This window comes from Musca domestica, unplaced genomic scaffold, assembly GCF_030504385.1.
Source record: "Musca domestica strain aabys unplaced genomic scaffold, Musca_domestica.polishedcontigs.V.1.1 15, whole genome shotgun sequence".
NCBI lineage: Eukaryota > Metazoa > Arthropoda > Insecta > Diptera > Muscidae > Musca > Musca domestica.
In genome coordinates this window covers 4,699,244-4,722,677 of record NW_026712207.1, presented here as the reverse complement: position 1 = coordinate 4,722,677, position 23,434 = coordinate 4,699,244, and the positions used below count along the sequence as shown (strand labels likewise).

The 23,434-nt window shown below is 36.3% G+C and overlaps 1 protein-coding gene across 5 annotated transcripts in view; it reads right to left on the bottom strand.

Moving 5' to 3' along the window:
• LOC101899712 (protein vein) overlaps positions 1-23,434 on the bottom strand; it is a 217,580-nt gene that overhangs the window by 61,847 nt on the left and 132,299 nt on the right. For all 5 annotated transcript variants that reach the window (XR_009341743.1, XM_059119563.1, XM_059119564.1 and 2 more), the window contains one exon: positions 15,675-19,000. Coding sequence is in view for 4 of the 5 variants with exons in the window: in XM_059119563.1 (XP_058975546.1) it covers positions 15,675-17,751 (2,077 nt within the window). In the remaining variant the exon portion in view is untranslated. The remainder of the gene's footprint in view (positions 1-15,674; positions 19,001-23,434) is intronic.

Sequence of the window (23,434 nt, the reverse complement as noted above, 5' to 3'; positions counted from 1 at the left end):
TAGCAATTCAGCTTGAGGGCACAAAAAAGAAGAAGAAAAAGACGACGAAAAAAAATACGGAGCAGATATGCCACCACACAACATGAAAGGTTGTGAACCGTAACGACATAACATTCCAATGGCAATGGGCTGGCGGACGGACGGACTGAGAGCCACTCAAAACGCAAAGCCAGGCCCAGACACAAGACAAGATCACCCTCCATGCTTATTTAGGTTCTGCCGCCCCGGCATTCACTTCTAATGAGAATGCAAGCCAAAGAATGGCAGCAGCAAATAAACTTTGAATGAATTCAAATTGAAATGAAAGAACGAATGGGAATGGGAATGAGAAAAAAATAATATTAATGTTGCAACAATGAGTGCAGCGTTTGGCCACTAGCGTGTGGTTCTGACAGCCGCCGCAACTGTTGTCAACTGAAAATTTGTTGGTTTTTTGGTTTCATTTCGTTTGGCTGTGGCTTTGACTTTGACGATTGCAGCTGTTGTTCTTAGTTTGGCAGTGACTAAGGCCGGGAATATATTTACAACAACAATAACTAAAATATACAATGCAATACAACAACAACAACTTTGGCCACAGTGAATGAATTTCAAGCCATCGAACCAAACCAACCAACCAACCAACCGCACAATGATGGAGTCGTCTCCTCATTGTCTTGAAATTAATTAATAACAACAACAACAACAAAAAAAACAGAGGCACTGATTACGAGAACACCAACAGACAAACCAAAACAAACGTACGAACGAACAAATAAATGCTCGTCGTAACCAACGTAATAAAACAGAGATCTAAAATGAAATGAACGCAAATGAATGGAACCATCATCAGTCAGTCAAGCAGGCAGCCAGCCTGGCAGTCAGTCACTCAGTCAGACTGGCAACAGCTAAGCTCAAAGCAACCAAGAGACAGAATTAAATCAAACCAAGCCATCGCAACTAAAGAAAAATTTATTTAAGTTGCCCTTCCGCAAGTATTTCCTAGCTGCACACACACACACACATGCAGAGGTGTGTATGTGTGTGAGCCAATGCATTTGTGCATTATTTTAGGTATGTGTTTGTAAGGAAAAACTAATACCAGCATGTGTTGGTAACACAGGGACGTATGTGGGGGATGTAATGGAATTTTTGCTTTAAATTTGAAGAAATTTTAACCAAGCCTTCCAAGCTTGGGCGCCAATACATACAGGGGCTATAAGAAACACTGACGGAGCTTAAATTATTTTCCACATTAGAGACTCATCTGAAAACTTGAAATTACAAATTCTAGTCAATTCTAGGGAAACTTTTCACTACCATATTTTAATACCCTCCACTATTTTGAAGGAACTCGAAATTTTCGAAAAATACAGCTCAAACGAAATTCGTTATATGTGGGCTGTACGAAGGCGTGGTTCTGCATGTACAATATTTTGTCATAGGCTGTAGTACCCATAACGAACTTTGAATACTAAATATGAAACAATTCCGGTAAAAAAAATTCGCTAATATCATCCAAATACCGAATAAATGGAGGTGCCATTATATGGGGCTGTATGGAGACGTGGACCTACATAATTTATGGGGGCTATACGAAGACGTGGACCGGCGTACACGGTGCGGATATAGGGGGGGGGGGGGGGGGTAGATGGTACCGCTATATGGGGGCCATGCGATATCGTAGACAATTCTCTTTCAGGGGGTTAAGTACTCAAAAGGAACTTCTTGAATGTACACGATGAGATGAAAAAACTGCAACCAATTTCAGACTGCTGTCATTTCTAAGCCACTCGTCCGACAGCTGTTAAAATTATTCCAGTGACAGCTCATTATATTGTTTATAAGCGTACAAAAGTATTTTGGTGAGAATTTTCCGGAAAAAAAATTATTCGTGAAAGAATTCAAGCGTGATCGTGTGATTTCTTTATATTTGACTGGAAAACCGCAAATGGCTATCGTTAGAGCACTCCAGCATTTAAATATGAATAAATCATTTGTGTCTCGTACCATCGCTCGCCGTAACCGTGATACTGGTAGCGTAGCCCGACGTCAAGGAAGTGGACGGAAGAAAACAGCAAAATGACCAGAAATGTTTCGAAAATAGAGAAGCGACTTGATCGAAACCCGCATCGCAGTGGCCAAAAAATTGCTCGTGAGCTGAACATATCGCAATATTACATTCGGCGTATAAAAAAGTGCAAGAACGCAGCAAAAAGAAAATCGACTCAAAAGAGTTAAAGAGTTGCTTCGCTTGGCCGAAGGTGATGAACTGCCGAATTCGTTATCCAGCAGTTTTTAAACAAAACAAAATGATCGTGTTTACTTGCCAAAGAGGTCAGCTGAAAATGTGCACCTTCGATTGGCCAACAGAACTCAAGCGCCGGTGATGTTGTGGGCCGCCATAACAGCCGATGGTCGCTCTCCGCTCGTATTAATCCAACGTGGCTTCAGAATAAATGCCGAATATTATTGCGAAAATATTCTGGAGGGTGTATTAAAGGCGTGGGCACGCATACCTTGGATATTCCAACAGGATTTAGCACCATCGCACTCAGCACGCGCCACCCATTAAAGGTTACAAAATGGCCACCAAAATCTGCGGATACCAATTCGTTGGACTATTGTGTCTGGAGTATTTTGGAATGCAAGATTGGTACTAAATAATACCAAAGTGTCGATCACCTGAAGCAAGCGCTTCGACGGGAGTGGCCCAAAATACCGCAGAGCAACATTCGGGCAGCGTGTGACTTTTTCTTTGGCCGACTGAAGGCCATAATTCGTGCCAAAGCTGACCAATTCGAACAAATCTAAAATTATTCTTAAATTTGATGCTATTTCCGACATTTTTTGCTTTCATTCAATAAAATTTAGAAAAAAAATTATGGCGATTGACTTTGTTGCAGTTTTTTTATCTCATCCTGTATATCTCGCATCACTTTTTTAAAATTGGATAAAATTTGGATTTTCTTTAAATTTTGCGATTAAACTATCATTATTAGTGTTATATGAAATTGGAGTAACACAAGTTTTTATCTGTATAATATTTTTAAAATGCATTCCTATTAATTCACGATCTGATACAAGACAAGGTGTGAAGATGGAAGACGTCGGACGACTTCTTCTGGTTCCTCTCCCACAAAGGGTCACAATTTGCAATACTTTTATCTGTCATAGCTCTGTTAATTCAACGATTCTTTATAACTTGATATATGTAATTTTTTTCTGAAGCCTGAAATGAATATGGAATTTATGATTTCAAATTAAATTGGATATAAAGTAATTTTGCCCGTACCAATATTTGTATCTGCATTAGATGAAGCATGAAAATGGCCTACTTCCATCGACTATATTTGGTATCTCACGCACATTTGTCACATAAAGTAAAGGAAGTAGTGCATATAGTCCAAACCTGGAACATTGGCATATTTATATCACATTTATTTGGTTCCGATACGTAATGGACAATTTTGGCCCATTCCTTCGGAACCTACACCATAGAGGGTCAACAATTGGAAAAAATCATAAAAGAAGTCAAAATATCTTCAAATAATCGAACATTGACAGAGGGTATATATATGTCGACAAAGCCGACTGATACTTTCTAACTTTTTTTCATTCAAAGATTTAATGTGAACATGGAGATTATCGACACGCTCTTCTGGTACCTCCCCCACAAATCTAAGAACTATCATCAACAATTAGTTATAGATATTTGAATTTCTTCAAATTTTGCATATCCAATTATTTGTATCAGCATTAGATGAAGTGGAATGATTTGATTCAATATGTCTGGTACCTGACTCATATTTCAACATTTTTAAAAATGATCACATATTTCATATAAAATTGAGGATGTTCGACTACATACAGTTCAAATCGGGCACGTTGTAATATGTCAGAGTTAGTTCAGATAATATTGGTCCACTTTTTCGGTATCTCCTCCATAAGTCAAAATATATTTTATAAACTGACATAGACTAAGTGTATAAATCTGTCGGCAAACACGACCGATATTTATACCCTACACCACAAGGTGGTCAGAGTATTATGTCCTTGGGCATTTGTTTGTAACAGGCAAAAGGAAACGAGATAGACCCATAGTTCCTTTTGTTGATCTGCATAGAATCACATTCTGAGTCGATTTATGCATGTCCGTCAGTGCGTCTGTCTGTCCGACTGTCCTTGTATTTTTGTAAACAAAGTACAATTTGCATTTATTGCCCGATCCATATGAAATTTTGCACAAATCATTTGTTTGGCCCAAGGACGAACCCTATTGAAATTGGAGATAATCGGACAAAATTTAGATATAGCTCCCATATATATCTTCGTCCGATTTGCCTTTCATTGTGCACCAAACGTGTAATATCAGTCCGAATAGTATGGAATTTTGCACATACAACCAAATTAGGCCTGAAAATAAGTATGCCAAATTTGATCGAAATCGGTTCAGATATAGCTATAGCTCCCATATATATTGTTCATCCGATTTGTTATTTTTGTCCTCCGCAGCCGTAATATGCACTCTGTAACAACAATATTTGGGGAAATATAGCAAATACAGCTCAGAAATACATTTGCTAAATTTTATCGAGATCGGTTCAGATTTGGATATAGCTCCCATATAAAACTTCGTCCGATTTAACTTTTATTGTGCACCAAATGTCTAATATTAGCCAAAATAGGATGGAATTTGGCACATACGATCGAATTGAGTCTAGAAGCTAGTATGGCAAATTTGGTGAAGATCGGTTCAGATATAGCTATAGCTCCCATATATATTGTTCATACGATTTGTTATATTTTTTACCCACAGCCGTAATATGCACTTCGTAACAACGATATTCAGGGAAATATATAAAATGCAGCTCAGAAATATATTTGCCAAATCTTATCCAGATCGGTTCAGATTTGGATATAGCTCCCATGTATATCTTTATCCGATTCAAATTAATTTTGCACCAAATGGGCAATACAAGTCCGAATTTAAAAGATACAAATGCTTCGGCATATATAGTCCTTTGAACTTTAAATTATAATTTTAATTATAATTACAATTAAAATTATAATTATATATAATCATAATTATAATTATATATAATTATAATTAATTAATTATTTATAATTATAATTATTAATTATTTATAATTATTATTAATTTATAATTATAATTAATTATAGCGTGTATGTTGAATTCTCCCATTAAAACGTTTAATTGTCATGCGGAGCTCTACTAAATTAGCAAAGTGGTGTAGGGTATTATAAATTCGGACCGCCCGACTTTAAGACTTTCTTTACTGGGTTTTAAATTGTTTTTTTTTTTAAAGTCTTTTTTTGTAGAAGTACTTAAAACGGGATTATATTTTTAAAGGTTATATATCGGGAACCGATATTGATTTTTGCAATCTTCGGGAAAATTTTAATCGAATGTTAATTAGGCCCTTTAAAATTATCCCAAGTGCTATGAAACATAATCGCATTCGATTTTTTTCCAAAAATTAATAATAGTTTTTTAATGGCCCCAAGAAAGCCAAACTACCGGCCAGAGGCCATTTCCCAAAAAAAAACATTCTCAAATGTTCCTCAAGGCCCCACTCGTTAACTCTGCAGTACTTTTTTCTTTATTCAGTTTTTGATCCCAAGTCATTGTAATATGTTTTATAACATTAGCATGCAGCATGCACACACATACATGCATGCATATGCCTAGGTGTATGCGTGTGTATTTGTCGCTTTTGCGGGTGTGTTGCAGTGCATAAAATTATTTCGGTCTGGTGAGTGCTGGCGGAGCGTGAAGTTGGCAAAAAAATAAAAGCAGAAAAAGTAAGAGAAAAAAATGAGAAACAAAAAACAAAAGTAATTTAAAATTAAGGAAAATCATTAAAAAATGAATTACAAATGAGTGGCTTTTATTTGTGATTTTTATCAACGACTCAACTGCAAATGTAATGGCAACAAGTTTGCGAAAGAAGTTGTGAACACACACACATATGGGGAAAAAGACCGGCAAAACAATAATAAATCTCATCAAGACACAAAGCTAAATACACACGCAGCTCACATGCAAGGCCCGGAATCAAGTCAAGGTGCGCAAGCTCAGCTCAGCTCACAACACAAAGAAACAATGACTTCGATAGTAGTAGTGGTGGTGGTGCTGCTTGTTGGGGTGTTTTGTTTGGCCGCATAATATCCGTATCCGCTTGCCACCTTTATAATCATAGTCATTGTTGCCGGCTTCTTGATCGTGGCATTATTCAAGCCAGTCAGCAGGCAAACAATGCAGAAAAAATGCTAATTCGCGTGGCATTTGCGTGTTTGGAGGCCTTCAGCATTGCAAATTCGCAAAAAGGCCGACAGCAAAATTCACAACACTCACACACACACATGTATTAACACACATATATACATTCTATAATAAAATGGAATTTTCATGATTTGCTGGCAAGAAGAAGTTTGGTTGCATCATTTGCACTCTCTTTATTAATGTCTTCAGTTCATTTTAGTTTCTGGTTTTTTTTACTCTTCGTGTCCAACTTTATTTCCCAAAAGGCGGCCTTAACTCTAATTGTATGTGTGAATATGTTTGTTTATCTTTCATCCAGCCATCCATCCATACATAGTATTTATTTATTCCACGAATAGAGTCCGGAGTCAGAGTCGCCTCTTTCTCCCTAATGGACATGAACACACAACCATAATCAGCAGGCCAGGGACAGGGCCTGTGCCTGGGATGGATGGCATTCGTCTAAACCAAACTGAATGACTGACTGCCGGACGGACGGACGGACGGAATATTTCACACACTGAATGCACTCATGTATGAATCTCAACCACAGCGATCACAATTATAGAGCCCGGCCAACAACAACAAAACCAGCAAGAAACGGAAATGCTTTTCCGCGATCAAAATAAAATTCACTCGACATAAATCAAAGGTGTATTCGGTTGATTATGCCGCAGTCATCACTGCTGCCGCTGATGGTGGAAAATGGAAAATAATGGCGACACCGAAAACATTTTTTGGAGCATTTCTAGGGAAGTAATTAATTTCAGGGGACATAGCTTATTTTGTGGTTTGGATTTCGTTATTTTTTTGTCAAAATGGAAAAATGCAATGTGGATTTCCAGTGAAATAATTATGGAAAATTGGGATCTCCTCAAAAAACAAAATTGAATTTTTTCAAAGGAAAAATTAATCATTCCCAGTTAAATAGTTATTATTTTCTTTAGGAAAATTTTGATTCTAAAAAATTAAATGTTTTGTCTAAAGTAATTTCCTATAGAAACAAGTTAAAAGTATCAATCGGTTTTCCGACAGATGCAGATGCGTTGAGCTACATTAAAATTATTCAAAAATTTGATCTTTCAGAAAATATTCTTTAAAAGATCCAGGTTTCTTGGTCTTTGGATTCTTGCAAAAAAATATTTTTTACAAAATCTAGGTTTCTTTAAAAAATCCACGTTTATTGGTCGGATGGTCATTGAAAAAATATTCTTTAAAAAATCCACGTTTATTGGTCGGATGGTCATTGAAAAAATATTCTTTAAAAAATCCACGTTTATTGGTCGGATGGTCATTGAAAAAATATTCTTTAAAAAATCCACGTTTATTGGTCGGATGGTCATTGAAAAAATATTCTTTAAAAAATCCACGTTTATTGGTCGGATGGTCATTGAAAAAATATTCTTTAAAAAATCCACATTTATTGATCTTTGAGTCCTTGAAAAAATATTCTTTACAAAATCCAGGTCATTGAAAAAATATTCTTTAAAAAATCCACATTTATTGATCTTTGAGTCCTTGAAAAAATATTCTTTACAAAATCCAGGTTTCTTTGTCTTTGGGTCCTTGAAAAAATATTCTTTAAAAAATCCACGTTTATTGGTCATTGGATCCTTGAAAAAATATTCTTTAAAAAGTCCCCATTTATTGGTCTTTGGGTCCTTGCAAAAATATCCTTAAAAAATTCTCATTTATTAGATGGTCCTTGAAAAAAATATTCTTTAAACAATCCATGTTTATTGGTCTGATGGTCCTTGAAAAAAATCCTTAAGAAATCTACGTTTATTGGTCTTTGGGTCCTTGAAAAAATATTCTTTAAAAAATCCACGTTTATTGGTCAGATGGAGCTTGAAAAAATATTCTTTAAAAAATCCACATTTTTTGGCCTTTGGGGCCTTGCAAAAATATTCTTTAAAAAATCCACGTTTACTGGTCTTTGGGTCTTTGAAAAAATATTCTTTAAAAAATCCAAATTTTTTGGATTGTGGGGCCTTGCAAAAATATTCTTTAAAAAAATCCTCGTTTACTGGCCTTTGAGTCTTTGAAAAAAAATATTCTTTAAAAAATTCACATTTACTGGCCTTTGGGTCTTTGAAAAAATATTCTTTAAAAAATCCACATTTTTTGGCCTTTGGGGCCTTGCAAAAATATTCTTTAAAAAATCCACGTTTACTGGCCTTTGGGTCTTTGAAAAAATATTCTTTAAAAAAATCCTAGTTTACTGGCCTTTGAGTCTTTGAAAAAAATATTATTTAAAAAATTCACGTTTATTGGTCAGATGACCCTTGAAAAAATATTCTTTGAAAAATCCTCGTTTACTGGCCTTTGGGTCTTTAAAAAAATATTCTTTAAAAAAATCCTCGTTTACTGGCCTTTGAGTCTTTGAAAAAAATATTCTTTTAAAAATCCACGTTTATTGGTCAGATGATCCTTGAAAAAATATTCTTTAAAAAATCCACGCTTATTGGCCTTTTGGTCCTTTAAAAAATATTCTTTAAAAAAATCTACGTTTATTGGTCAGAGAGTCCTTGGAAAAATATTCTTTAAAAAATCCAGGTTTAAGGGCCTGATAGTTCTTGAAAAAAATTTTCTTAAAAAATCCACGTTTATTGGATTTTGGGTCCTTGAAAAAATATTTTTAAAAAAATCCAAGTTTATCGGTCAGATGATACTTGAAAAAATATTCTTTGAAAAATCCAAAATTTAAAAAAAAAGTCTGACATCTATAACCAACTTTTGGGAATAATTGTTAATCATAATTTTAACCTTTTGTGGGGGAGGTAAGAAAAGGAGTGAGCCTTCAAATTCCATATTCACATCAGATGTCTGGTTGACGGAAGTATTTAGGTTTACCAAGTTTGAAAAGAATCGCATAACTGATTCGCAAGTTATAAAAGATATACGTAGTTAAAATTGTGACCCTTTGTGGGGGAGGTACCAGAAGGGGTAAACCGATATCTATCATTTTAACACCAGAACTTGCTTTATTAGAAATATTGGGTTGCATGACATTTGAGGAGAAACAGAAATATTGGCATGTGTGAAATTTTAAAGCAATCGGACTTATATTTCAAATTTTTATAAGAGTTATAATTATTCGAAATTTTGACCCCTGTGTGGGGGAGTTACCAGAAGGAGTGGACGGATATATTTCATCTACACGTCATATCGTATGCTATCAAAAATATTGGGATGTGTGAAAATTGAAGAGAATCGAATGCTTATTTCGCATTTTGCATAAAAGATATAATTATTCAAAATTTTGAGCCCTGTGTGGGGGAGGTACCAGAAGAATTGGTCCAATATCTACCATCTTAACTACAGATCTTACGTAAGTAAAAATATTGGGATGCGTCAAATTTGAAGGCAATCGGACGGTACCAGAAGGAGTGGTCCGACAGAATCCATCTTCACACCTGATCTTGTGTTGACAGAAATATTGAGATGTGCTAAGTTTGAAATTAATCGAATGCTCATTTCCCGTTTTATGAGCTTCACGATTATTCAAAATGTTGACCCCTGTGTGGGGGAGTTACCAGAGGGAGTGGACTTATGTATCCCATCTTCACAGCAAATCTTGCATTTGTAAAAATATTGGCATGTATGTAATTTGAAGATAATCTGATGCTTATTTCGTATTTTATAAGAATTATAGTTATTCAAAAAATTTACCCTTAAGGGGGAGCTGCATAATGTAGAGGACCGATATTGTCCATTTTCGCACTTGACATAGCACTAAAACAAATGTAGAGAATTGCAAAGTTTCCACCAAGTTGGGTTATATTTTCTTGTTCTATGCGACTAATTATTTTCTGTGAAAATGATGGTGGGGAGGTACCAGAAAGGGTGGACCTATATTGCCCATCTCCGAACTCGATCTAAGTTTGACAATAACATTACGATATACCAATTTTAGATCAAATCCGACACTTTCCTCGAGAGTTCTCATGTGTACCAGCCAGACAGAAGGACGACGGACCGACAACCCTAGATTGATTCCATATGTCCTGAAACGGATTTGTTTTAAAGAGACCTTGGGTCTAAGCCCGTAATTTTGATGGCTGAGGGTATAAAAACATTAGAAGTCATGATATGCGGTTTATTTTTTAAACCCACAGGTATATGACAACCCTAGAAAATATATCATTTGATACGGCCAAGACGTATCCCATACAAATAAGGTCTCCCCTAGGTCTCTTTGGAAAAAATCGTTTAAGGACATTTGGAATCGATCTAGATGTGTTCCTCTGTCCATCAAGCTGATTCGCATGATAACACTTGAAAGGAGTATTCGATTTTGTTCAAACTTTGTTCAAATGGCCCGTACTGGTCCCATGATTCTGTACAGAGCAGTTATTCTCTTTTTTTCTAAAATTGTTGAATGTCATCTCTCGAAAAAGGGTCTAAATAATAATTTCTCAAACCCCAAAAAATACTTTTCTATGGAAAAATTTCGGCAAACCACATTTCACAATCGCATTTTCCTCATGACTGACTGACCCCTAAATTCATCTACCTTTTCCCCCCCACCAAAACAAACCCGACCTCCACTGCCTTTCATCTGCCATTTAATTTGTTTTGCTTGCCTTTGTTATGGATTAATTAGAAAAGCGTTTCTTTATTACAAATTTAATTAGAAGCCACGACAACAAGACAGCAATAAAAATTGATGGCATATTTATGGCCGGCGAACCCATATTATTCACACATTCAAAATTTGGTCGTTTACGAACAGTTGTCGTGCCGAAAACAAAAACCTTGACACAGCCAACAGTCGGTTGTCATGAAAATCTATTTTAAAGCACCCTTCTTTGAAATATTGAAAAAAAAAATAAAATAAAATCAATATTAAAAGATTCCGAGTGACGTAATGGCGAACAAAGAGATTTTTTGAAGGAAAACGAGTGAGAAAAATTTCTTGTTGGTGGTTTTTAGCGATCTTCGGGAGATATGAAGAATGAGTTGTAACAGTAAAATGCCGTTGGAAACTTTCATAGGTTTTCTTTAGTCAGAAGTCCTTCCAGAGGACTTTTAAATGTAAAAGACCTCTCAGAGTATCTTTAAATAATAAAAAAACCAAGCTGATGTAATGTAATTCAGAGAATTAATTTAGAGGATTAAGAAACTTATAAGTGCCGCTAGAAAAGATTATAGGTTTTATTAAGGTTTATTATTGCCCAGGGACGAACATACAAAGGTCTTTCAAAACCACTTCCGTCAGGAGTTAGCTAAAAATCATACAAAAAAGTGATAGAAATGTAGCCATTTCGTAGGAGCCCTGACAAAACTACTTAAAATATACTTCCACCTTCTACAGGTGGTAGGCCCTTCAGAGGTCTTCTATAGATGGATAACCTTCCAGAGTCTTTCTATATTATTATTTATATTTAGGTGGAAGACCTCTAAGTAGTCTTCTATAAATAGAAGGCCTTCGTCCTTCTAAAGATGGACGACCTCCCACAGGCCTTCTATAAATGGAAGGGTCATACAGGCCTCTTATAGTTAGAAGTTATTCTAGAGACTTTCTATGAGTGGAAAAGGTTCCATAGGAATTCTATAGGTGGGTGGAGCAGTAGGTCTTCTCTAGAAGACCAGTAGATCTTCTCTAGAAGACCAGTAGGCCTTCTGCAGAAAACCAATAGATCTTCTCCAGAAGACCACTAGGTCATCTCCAGAAAACTAATAGATCTTCTCCAGAAGACCTTTACTACTTTAGAAGACCAGTAGGTATCCTTTAGAAGATCAAAAGGCTTTCTATAGACAGAATTCCTCATATAGGCCTTCCATAGTTAGAAGTTATACTAGAGACTTTCTATGAGTGGAAGAGGTTCCATAGGACTTCTATAGGTGGGTGGAGCAGTAGGTCCAATAGATTTTCTCCAGAAGACTAGTAGTTGTCCTTTAGAAGACCAGTGGGCGTCGTTTAGAAGACCAGTAAGCACCAAGTCTTCTCTGGAACATCAATAGGTCTTCCAAAAACTTATCTGTCTTCTAGAGAAGGGACTGGGACAGGATTCTCTGGGGTCGAAGTCAACAATATTTACCTCTGATTGGAGTCCTTCGAAGGATCTTCTAAAAAAAAATAATTTTCTATTTAAAATAAACGAATAAATAGAAGAAACCATTCGTAGGAACCCCTGCAAGATAGAAGATCTCCCGCAGAGGAGAACTCCATAAGCTTTCTCTGAGGTAGAAATCAAAAATGTCTACCTCTGATTAGAGTACTTTCAAGGATCTACTTAAAAATTCACGTTTTCTATTTCAAATGTACACAGGACTACAAAAAGAGAAGACCTCTTCAGGATTTTTCAAAGATAGAAGACCTCTCACAGAGAAGACCGTCTAGAAGCCATATACATTTGAATGTCATCAAAGAAGTCTACCTCAGATTACAGTCTTTCAAATGATCGTTCAAAGACTGAATACATCTGGATGGCCAATTTCCATCCAAGAGTCTCTTGTATCTAGAAAAACTTCCCAGAGTAGCACCTCCAGAAAAATTTCGAGACGCTTCTTCTTTGGATACATTACCACCAGTGGAATGCTATGGCCGAAGATCTTCGGAGTTCATCTATAGACAGAAGACCTTCCAAGGTTTGAAGACATTTGATTGCATCTGGATGGCCTATTTTCAGCACGAAACGGCCCAGGGGTCGCCTATATTTAGAGGACCTTAAAAGGTCCATAAATATACAAGGCAAGGCCTTTCAGCTGTAAATAAAGCGCAAAGTAACTCCCAGAAGTGTCCTGTAATTACAAAATTTTCAAGATGACTTTTCCAGAGAGAAAGCCACTAGAGATCCGCTATAGCTGGAAGACCCTTCAGAGTTCCTGTATAGACATTAGACGTCCGATTAGCCTCCTACAGTTAGGAGAATTTAAACGGTCTCTTATGGATAGAAATTCATTAGAGGGTCTTCAATGGAGATGGCTACAGATAAAACTTCATACAGGTCTATTAAGTACGTCTTTATGGGTAGGAGACTATCAGATTTTTCATCCAGAGAATATTTTTAGCAGATTTTCAATGGTTAAGGGACATTTATCGGATCCCCCATAAATAGGAGATCATTATAAGGTATTTTAGGGATTGGAGATCTTCAGTAGGTCTTCTAGGGATAGACGAAATTTAACAGGTCTCCTTTGGAAGATCTCCTATCGAAACGGAGCTTTATGAGGTCTCCAAAGAACAAAAGCGCTTTATTCATTGGTCTAATAGAATATAAGACTTATAGTAGGTCCCATAGGGCTAGGAGAACCCTAGCCATTCTCCTATGAAGGAGGAATTTTTAAGCAGGTCCCCTACGTATAGAAGACCTATAACAGCTTTCCTGTGGCCAGAATGCCCCTAAAAAATAGGAATTCTGTAGTAGAGCTCCTATGAACCGAAGACCCGTCTCTTATGAGTGGGAGATCTGTAGCCAGTCTTTTATGATTAGTCGACTTTTAGCAGGACCTATACCACATATTCTATTGATATAAGGCCTTAAGTAGGTCTGTTGCAGGTCTCTTATGGTAACGAGACTTCCAACGGGTCTTTTTTTCGATAGAAAACCTTTAGCAGTTCTCTTATGAATAGGAAACCTAAAGCAGCTGTCCCACGAATGGTAGACCTTACCTATGGTTAGGAATGGGAGAGCTTTTGCAGGACTCCATAGAGCTCCAATTGATAAAATACCTACAGCAGGGTTTTATTGATAGGAGACATCTATCAAATCTATTATGTCTAGGAGAGCCTTAGCTCGTCTCCCACGGATAGGAGACCTTTAGCAACTCTCTTCTGAATAGAAGTCCTAAGCTCGTCTGTTATGTAGAGGGAAATTTAAGCAGGTCTTCTAAGGATGAAGACCTTTAGCAGCTATGACAGGTTTCCTTTGGAGGCCTACAGTATCTCGCCTACGCTCCTCTCCAATGAAGAGAGACCCTTGAACAGATCTCCTATGAATAGGACAACTTTAGCAAGGTCTCCCATGAATAAGACAACTTTGGAGGTCTTCAGGTGCTTTTCTGTGGCTATAAGACCCTAAGCTCGTCCCCTATGAAGGGAGTCCCTAAAGTAGGTCCCCCATGACTGAAGACCTTTAACAGGAGATGTTATTTACAAAACTTAGGTCTATTAGCTTAATAAACCCCAAATGAAAGAAATCTACCTTTACCAAGGAAATCAATTTTGTTTTGCATAGACGATCTGTAGCAGGTTCTCTATGGTTGGGAGAACTTTGGCAGGTCTTATGTGAATAAAGGACATTTAGAGAGTCTCCCATGGAAAGATAAACTAAAGCGGACGCCCTACGTATAGGAGACGTTTAGCAAGTGTCATATGACCCACTGTGCGAAAACTGGGCTACCTCCAAAATATAAAAAGTCCATATCCAAAATCAATTTCCAATATCGAAAAATCTCCGACTTTTTAAAAAATTAATTTTTAACAGCCACAGCCACTTTGCGAAACCTAGGATACCTGGGTTTAAGGTAATACCATTCAATGAAAGGTCTCCCTAGGGGAGACAATATTTCCGATATCGCAAAATTTTCGAGATTTCTATATCGGAAATTTTTTTAGTGAAAAAAACTCCCTAAACAGATATCCAATAAAGCAAAGAGGTTTATCAATTGAGAGACTATTGATGGATAGAAGACCATTGGGAGGATTGAACAGTAATGTTATGCTGAGAAGATTTTTTACAAGTCGTCTATGGATGAAAGAGCTTTAAGATTGCATGACCCCTTAGAGGTTCTCCATGAATCAAAGACCTCGATCGGCAAAAGTCGATGGAAATTTTTCAGTTCCCAGAATATGAAAAAAAGAAATTTCAATCCACAACAAGAGGTTTATCTATTGAGAGACCACTGATGGAGAGAAGACCACTGGGAGAGGGAATTGAGCAGTAATTCTATGCTGAGAAGATCTTTTACAAGTCGTCTATGGATGAAAGAGCTTTAAGATTGCATGACCCCTTAGAGGTTCTATATGGAACGGATACCTCGATCGGCAAAAGTCGATGGAAATTTTTCAGTTTCCAGAATATGAAAAAAAGAAAATTCTATCCATAACAAGATCTCTCTCCCAAAAGCGTTATTCATCCACAGAAGACCTCTGAAAGCTCTTCTATTCTTATACGCTCTTAAGAAGACTTCTTAACTACAGAGGTCCCTAGGAATCTCTCCAAGATCTATTGATGACCTTCAAAGGCCATTTTCACACTTTTTCCCACCACTGTATATTTTCTTGTATAAATATCATTAATTAATCAAAGCCATAACAAATACGGTCAATAACAATGCCGTATCCATAACAAGCTGCGAATAACAAAAACATCTGCCAAACAGATCCAGCGCACATTGCTGTTGCTGTTGTTGCTATTAAAAAAAATAATTAAAATAAGTTTCTTCTGCCGATCACACTCACCATAGTTTTCACTCACAGCATTGCGGACAGCTTCAACAACCCGTTTGGTCTTCCTTATCGGCTGGCCAAGGATGGTGAAATTGCCAATGTCAAGCTGCTGTACGAACAGCAAATAGATGCGGCCCGGCTCAATTGTGTCGCCGCGGACAAGGCCACGCGGTCGCAGCTGTTCGCGATAGATGTCACATTCGCCGCTGCTGTTGCGATAGGCGAATTGCAGGCGTAGATATTTTTGCAGGCGATAGCCAATCTGTTGTTTGAAGACCTCACGCACCTCAACGGTGGCGGAGAAGTTCATGCGGCGATCGGGTGTCATTGAGACAATTTTACCCTCGAAGACGGTGGGTGCTTCGAAGGCTAGCTGGGCGGGATCACGGGCGGAACAGTAGCGGCGGCGATGATCGTGTTTGTTGCGCAGCCGTTGATGGTTGTTGTTGTTGTGGTGGTGGTGGCGAAAGTACATGGAGGAAGAGGAGGAGGAGGAGGGGCTGCTGGAGTCTTGCTGATTACGTTTATTATAACCACCCCGCAAGGAATCTCGGCGATTACGTGCCGCCTGCTGTTGCTGTTCATGTCGGCTACGCAATTGCTTTAAACGCCGCGCCGCTGGCTCACCTCTTTGTGATGCAGTGGTGGAGGCTGAGAGGGAGAGGGGCAATGGTGCTACCTCATATGATTCTATAACAAATCGTATGGGCGCTCTGGCGGCAGATGACTTAATTTTGTTTACTTTCAAGATATTGGAGATGTCGAAAACCTTATCGCCGCCGCCGCCGCCACCGCTGCCAATGTTTGGTTCCATGGATTTATGGTTGGGTGATGAAAAGACTGTTGTTGTTGTTGTTTTGGTGATGATATTGGGGGTTTGTGTGTGGGATGTTGTGGGGGAAGGGCGTTGTTGTTCTTTTTGTTGTTGTTGTTGTTGTTGGTAATAATGCTGCCTATAAGGATACCTTCTTGTCTCCAGACTTTTTATGTTCCTGCCGGATAGTCTTGTTGTCGCCTTATTGTCCTGGTATTTATTGTCAGTCATTTGGCTAATATCCTCATTTTCCACATCATCATCGTCATCATCATCACTGCCATTAAAATCATTCTCCTCCTCCTGCTCCTGCTCCTCATAATTGTTATTGGCGTCAACGCCTAATTTGTCTGCCATGAAGTCATCCATGTTGTCATCATCATCAGCATCATCTGTCTCTTCCGTATGATGATGTGACTCCAGGGGCCTTAAGGGGGTTTGGGCCCACTCTCCCATTTGCTGGGAGGTCCCGGGCTTGAGTATATCCTTGTTTTTGGGGACCAGCCAAGCTGGGGCCAATAGCCCACCATTATTACTACCACTGCTAGTTGGCTTGGCATATTGTCTGGCAGCCAAGGGCCATGTTGGCTGTATGTCATCTGGCCGGGGTTGTTGTTGTGTGTAAAAGCCCGGAAATGGTTCTCTGGCCATAATGTCGCCACCATTGTTGGCCACTTCCAAGCGTTGTGACGCCTGATGTCTCGTGCCACTGCCGTAACTTCGGTATGCTTGCAATGATGAGCTTGCCAATAATTTTGTTGGCTCTCGCCGAAGTTGGGACTGGGGCTGCTGCTGCTGTTGTTGTTGCTGGTATGACAATGAAGTTGCTGGTGCTGCGGATGCAAATATTGTTGTCGGCCAGGTTAGTGTTGGCCGTTGTTTGTTGCTGCTGGCTTGCAATGTCTCTCGAACTACTCCCCCTACTCCTCCTGCTGCTACTGCTGCTGCTATTGCTTCTCCTGCTCCTGCTGCATGATGGACATTTTTTGGCATGGGTTCCTCTTTCTCTACTCCGGCTGCTGTACTCGCCAGCGCCAGTGACGTTGTCGGCCACAACAACGACGACGACGACGACGACGACAATGTGTGTAGTGCTGTTGTTGTTCGCTGTGATTGTGGCAGGTTCATTGCGGCCAATGCTAGGGCTGGTGTGGCGGCACATGTGACAAGTAGTAGCGGCAGCAGCAGCAGTACAACGACCACAAGTGAACACGCTGAGCAAGACATTAGATTTTTCGTATGTATACTCCATTTGCGCAATATTCGCGCATTCATGGCGTTTCCGCAATTGATAGCGAATCGAACAAAAGTTTGGTCGGTCGTGATTTGGGTGTTTGAGTTTGAGTTTATTTACTTTTTTTTTTCTAACAAAAATTTCAAAAAAATCTTTCACATCCACCAAAAAAAAAATAAATATTTATTTATTTTTCAATTCTCTTTTTTTATGAAAATTTATTTTATCTCTGGAAAAAAAATTCTCAGAGAGAGACAAAGACAGGGATATTTTTTGGGGGGATGTTGTTTTGTGGCGGTTCCAAAACCTTTCATCACCTTTTCACTTTGATTTTTTCTAGCATTCTTACACTTTCACTTCAAGATTTTCGGCGTTACAAAAAATTAAAAAAAAAAAATGGAAAATTGGAGAATTTTCTCTTTTTTGTTGTTGTTTTTTTTTTCTTAGCTGGGTGCGTTATGCGTTTCAGGGGGACCGGCTGAGCTATTCGAAGGGTGTTATTGAATGCAGCTGCACCTTTTCTGCCACTTCTAACACAGAGGCCAATTGAGGTATGGTGGTGGTGGTGGTGATGTTGGTGTCGCTGTGGCTGCAAATGCTGTGGGTGTGTGCAGCTTTCTTTGATTTACTCATTCACTTGTAATTTTTTTTTTTCAAATATTTTTCATTTCAATTTTTTTTTTTTTTTTTTTTTTTTGCTTCTTAGATCATTTTCCTATTTTCTTGGCACTGCACTACACGGCATTTCATTTCACAACAAAAAAAAAATCACTTAGTCGCTCGACGAGTGTATATATGTGTGTGTGTGTGCTCGTCGTAATTTCATTTACCGTCTTTTTTTTCGCCGATTTTCCTGCTGCTGCTTTTACCGATTGCGTTCATACATTTTTGGAATTTTTCTTAGAAATTTATCACAATTTAGGCACTTTTTTCGATCGAGCAATAGCGTCATTTTCCCCAAATTTTTTCAATGCTCTCAACTTGAATTCCAATTGGATTAAAAAAATGCAATCGACGATTATTCCCCCTTTTCGAACACAAAAAAAAAACAAAAATTCTAGTAACCGGGGGGAAATGATTTTTTTTCTGTTTTGTGGGGGGTGGTGAAAATCTCTGCCTCGTTTACTTTTCGATTTTTCTCAAGAATCCCCAAAACTGATTCATGATTTTCATTGTTATTCTCGTTGATGTTATTTTTGTTGTTGTTGTTGTTTTTGGCTTTTTTAGCTAAATCGTCATCCGTCAGACGTTGCTTGTTCTTGATAATTCAAATAGCCCGAATATTATAATCTGAAATGAAAATTAAAAACGAAAAAAAAAAAAAAAAAGAATTAAAATCAAATATATATAAACACTCGTGCTATATAGACATGCAGACCGACAAACAGACGGACGGACAGAGAGACAGACAGATAGAGAGCTAGTCATATTAAAATTAGAAGCATAACAAATTCATCATCATGAACGACACCGGACCGGTGAATAGTGTCGCCTGTGTTGTTGTTGTTTCTCTATTTTGATGGGGCACACCACCAACACCCATGATATATATTTATAGTCGACACAGATGTATGTCTTCTATAGCTGTGTTTAGATGTATGTCCAGGTATACAATTTTTTGGTATTCTTCAAAAGCCATCATCGGAAATCAGCCGTGTTATTTTGTCTTGTTTGTATTTATTTTTTTCGTCACACAGTTATTAAGGGGGCGTCTAATATTTTTTTCTAAATTTTTTTTTGCCCGTCTTCCCGTGTCACTCTACAGCTGATGACTTTTGATTTTGCATGGCAATAATTAGAATTTTTTTAGACAGTATGCGTCATATTGGAATTGTAGAAGCAGTGCAATAATTCAAAAAATACAGTCGAAAGGATTTTTTTTCATTTTGGAAAATAAAATTGAAAAAAAGAAAATAATCCGAAAAAAAAATAATTTTTTAAAGATTTTTAAAATTTATTTTAGACGTTGATTTAATGATTTTGGATGGATTTGGATTGGATTTGGATTTCTTAAAAATAATTTTCAAAACCTAAATGACTTATAAACGTGGATTAAAAAAATAAGGACCTAATGAGGAAGAGACTTGGACTTTTTCAAAGCCAAACAAATTAATTTACTTTTTAAATATTTTTAAAAATTTTTTAAACGTTGATTTTTTTTAAGGAATTTGGAGCTAAAGTTGAGGGCAACATTGGGTGCACAAGAATTCGTCCTTGGATCAAGCAAATAGTTTGTGCAAAATTTAATTTCCATCGGACAATAAATGCGACCAGTACTTTGTTTACAAAAATACATGAACAGACAGACGGACGGACGGATATGCATAAATCAAGTAAAGATGTGATTCTATGCAGATCATCAAAAGGAACTATATGGGTCTATCTAGCTTCCTTCTCCATGTTACAAATAAAATACACAAAAACATAATACCCTGGCCCCAGTGTGATTTAGGGTATACAAATTAAGGACCTAATGAGGAAAAAGCTTGGATTTTTATGACAACTTTTTCGAGGCCTTGCATAGGTAGTTCTTAAAAACAACATGCATTTTTAGAAAACTAAAAACTTAGATTTTTTAAGATTTTTTTTTAAGAATTCAAAGAGAAAGAAATCTAGATTTTTAAAGAAAAATTTTTCTGGGACCAATATACCAACAAATGTAGACTTTTAAAGAATTATAAGTTTCGAAGAAGTCGTAAATTTGGTCTTCCAAAAAAGGTTTTTTAAGGATATTTTACGAATATTTTTGTAATATTTTTTTCAAAGACATCTAGACCAATAAACGTATAATTTTCGGGATTATTTTTTAAGAAATTTTAGGAATATTTTTTTTTTCTAATATTTTCTAAATTGCTATTAATGTGGATTTTTTTAAATTTATTTTTTCAAGGACCAACAAAACTATAAAACATGTTTTTTCGGTGGGGAATATTTATTTATTAAGCCAACAGACGATGAGTTTTCAAGAACATATTTTTTAAAGTACCCAAGGAGCCTCAAACATTAATTTTTGAAAAAAAAATGAATTTGAATTTTTTTTTTTTTTTGAAAATTAATTTTTTGCAAGAGCTAATAAAGGTTTAAACGTTATTTTTTAAACATATTTTTTAAGGATCTAAAGGATTTTTGAAAATAGAAAAAAATCCCCTTTTTAAGGAAAATAAACTGAATTTTAAAAAAAAAATATTTTTCTATGCGCCAAAACTTGGTTTTTATATATTTTTAACGAACAATAAATTTGAAGTTTTTTTTAAAAAATCTTTACAAGCAGTGGAGTTTTTAAGAATGTTTTTTTTTTCCAGAATTAAAAAATCCTGTGAAGCATGTATTTTAAATTTGTTCAATTTATTATACTAATCTTTAATTAAAATTATTATTTGAAGAACTTATTCTGAATTTTTATTGTGAATTATGGTTACAAGAACTGATCTTGGATTTCAAAAATATTTTTAAAATTATTTTTTGGGGAACTAATCGTGGATTTTTTTATCCTCGGTCATATGGCTATTGAGGGTATATATCATTTGATATGGCCAAAACGTGCCACATTGAAATAACTAAAATTTCTGAACTAAGAACAGATTTTTTAAGAACATTTTTTTGTAAGGGAAAAATGTATTTAAAAAACCCAAAATTGGATTTAAAAAAAAATCCGTTTTCAGGAACAACAATTTTTTTTTTTTTTGGATTTTTAGTATCGTTTTTGAAGGTAGAATAAATTTTTAAGGACTAAACAAATTTTTAAGGGACATGAATCTTATAGAAATATTTTTTTAAGTTAGAAACTTAAAATGTATATATTTTTTAAGGAGAACATTTTTTATTGTCCAAGGAATGTATTAAGGAATTAAGAATGTATTAGGAATTTTTTCAGAATATACCTTTCGGAAGGGTGAATATATTTTTAAGAACCAAAAGATGTGTATTTTTGGGACATTATACATTCGATTGGGTCAAAAAATACGTTTGTAATAGCTCGAAATACTGGCTCTAAAATTACGTACGTTCATCCTTTTGTCGGTTCCTTAAATTGTAATCACGCTACAGGTCACAATTATCGTCCGATCTTCACGACATTTTTCATGAGGGTTGGATAAGTTTCAGAATAGAATCTTTTAAGAGGAGAATGAAAAATATGTAGGACCAAAAATTGAAAAATTTAAAGATTTTGGCATCTACAGCTCACAATTGAAGACCAATCGACACGGAATTTCGCATGAGGTTAGAAGTTAGGATCGAAAACCTAAGGTACAAACCTAAGAAACTTTTCAATAGATTATAGGGTATCACATTGTCACCTTGTCATTTAATACAATTTTTCGTAGATGTTTTTTTTTTAGGTCTGCAGGACTTTTGGTATTGACAAAATGTCCACATTTTGGTAAAGGCCCCATATAACTATACTGGCAGATTAAGTCACAATTTATGATTTTATTAGTCACAAGTTTGAGTGAATTTGGTGTAAATTGGTCGTTAGTGTTCCCAATACATAAGAAAATTCTTGCATGGGTCCAAGTTTTGTATAGATCCTACATAACTGGACCTACATATATTCGGTAATTAGATGATTTGTGTCACACTTTTCACCGGAATCATTTTAAATTTTTTAACTTGGAGTTCGTAATGGGTACTACTTCCTATTACTGAAAATTTCCTGTACATATCAAATCTCTTCGAAACGTTGCCATGCAATGGTATCTACCTATAATCGGTAAATTACTTTAAACTGGTATTGGATGCTATATTCTCTGATAGAAAATAGTCTAACTTTACCCCAGATATTCGATATTTTTATAATTTTAGAGACATACTTCAACTGCATTTTTTTACATTTAGCAAATTCCTTTCAAATGGTGGATGACATTAAAAGTCCGGCTTGGTCGTGCTTAGCTTCTGTTTTACTTGTTTCTACAACTTTTGAGCAAAAATTATTTGTAAAAGCCCTATGACCAAAAATTGTGAAGTTTTAAGGGGATTTTTCAGTAATTATGGGTAGTAAACATATGATTTTCAAATAATCTACCAAATATAAAAATATGCAAATTTGAAAAAATTAAATACTTTTGACTTTATCTTCTCTAAAATTCCTCGAATTCGGATAATATACAATACACCCTCTCTCAGCTAAGTACACATGAATAAAAAAACAATATTAGTTTTAAAATTCCCTCTTTGTGTCTGACCAATTATATTTTATTCGCCAAATCTTTTTTCAATTAAAACAAAAAAAATTCCGAGACAAAATATGAATGTAATTTTCATGTCTTTTTATAAACTCCAGACAGTCGTCGACGGCTGGCTGGAGTTAATTTTGAAAGTATTTTAGAATTTTTTTTCCTGTATCACAATATTCTAGGTTTTTTTTTTTTTGCACAACAACTACAAACAATTTCTATTTATTATCTGCTGCTCATTAATGTGTCTGCAAAAATATGGGGGAATCCTTCTCTCGACTGCGGAAACATACTTATGGTTATATATATGAAAAATAAATTTGAAATGAACTCCCTCTACAGCATCCCCTCTGACAACGAATGCAGTAGAGAGCACCTATCTTGGGGATGGGTGGATGACTGTATGTGAGTTGTACCTACCGGCTGATCATAAACAAGGGGAATGTTTTTTTTACAACATTTGGATGATTTTATTTCGATGTAGTCACACACATGCACTATTCTCTCTCTCCTGAGAGAGAGGGAGAGTTTTTTTTTTTCTCAAAACCGA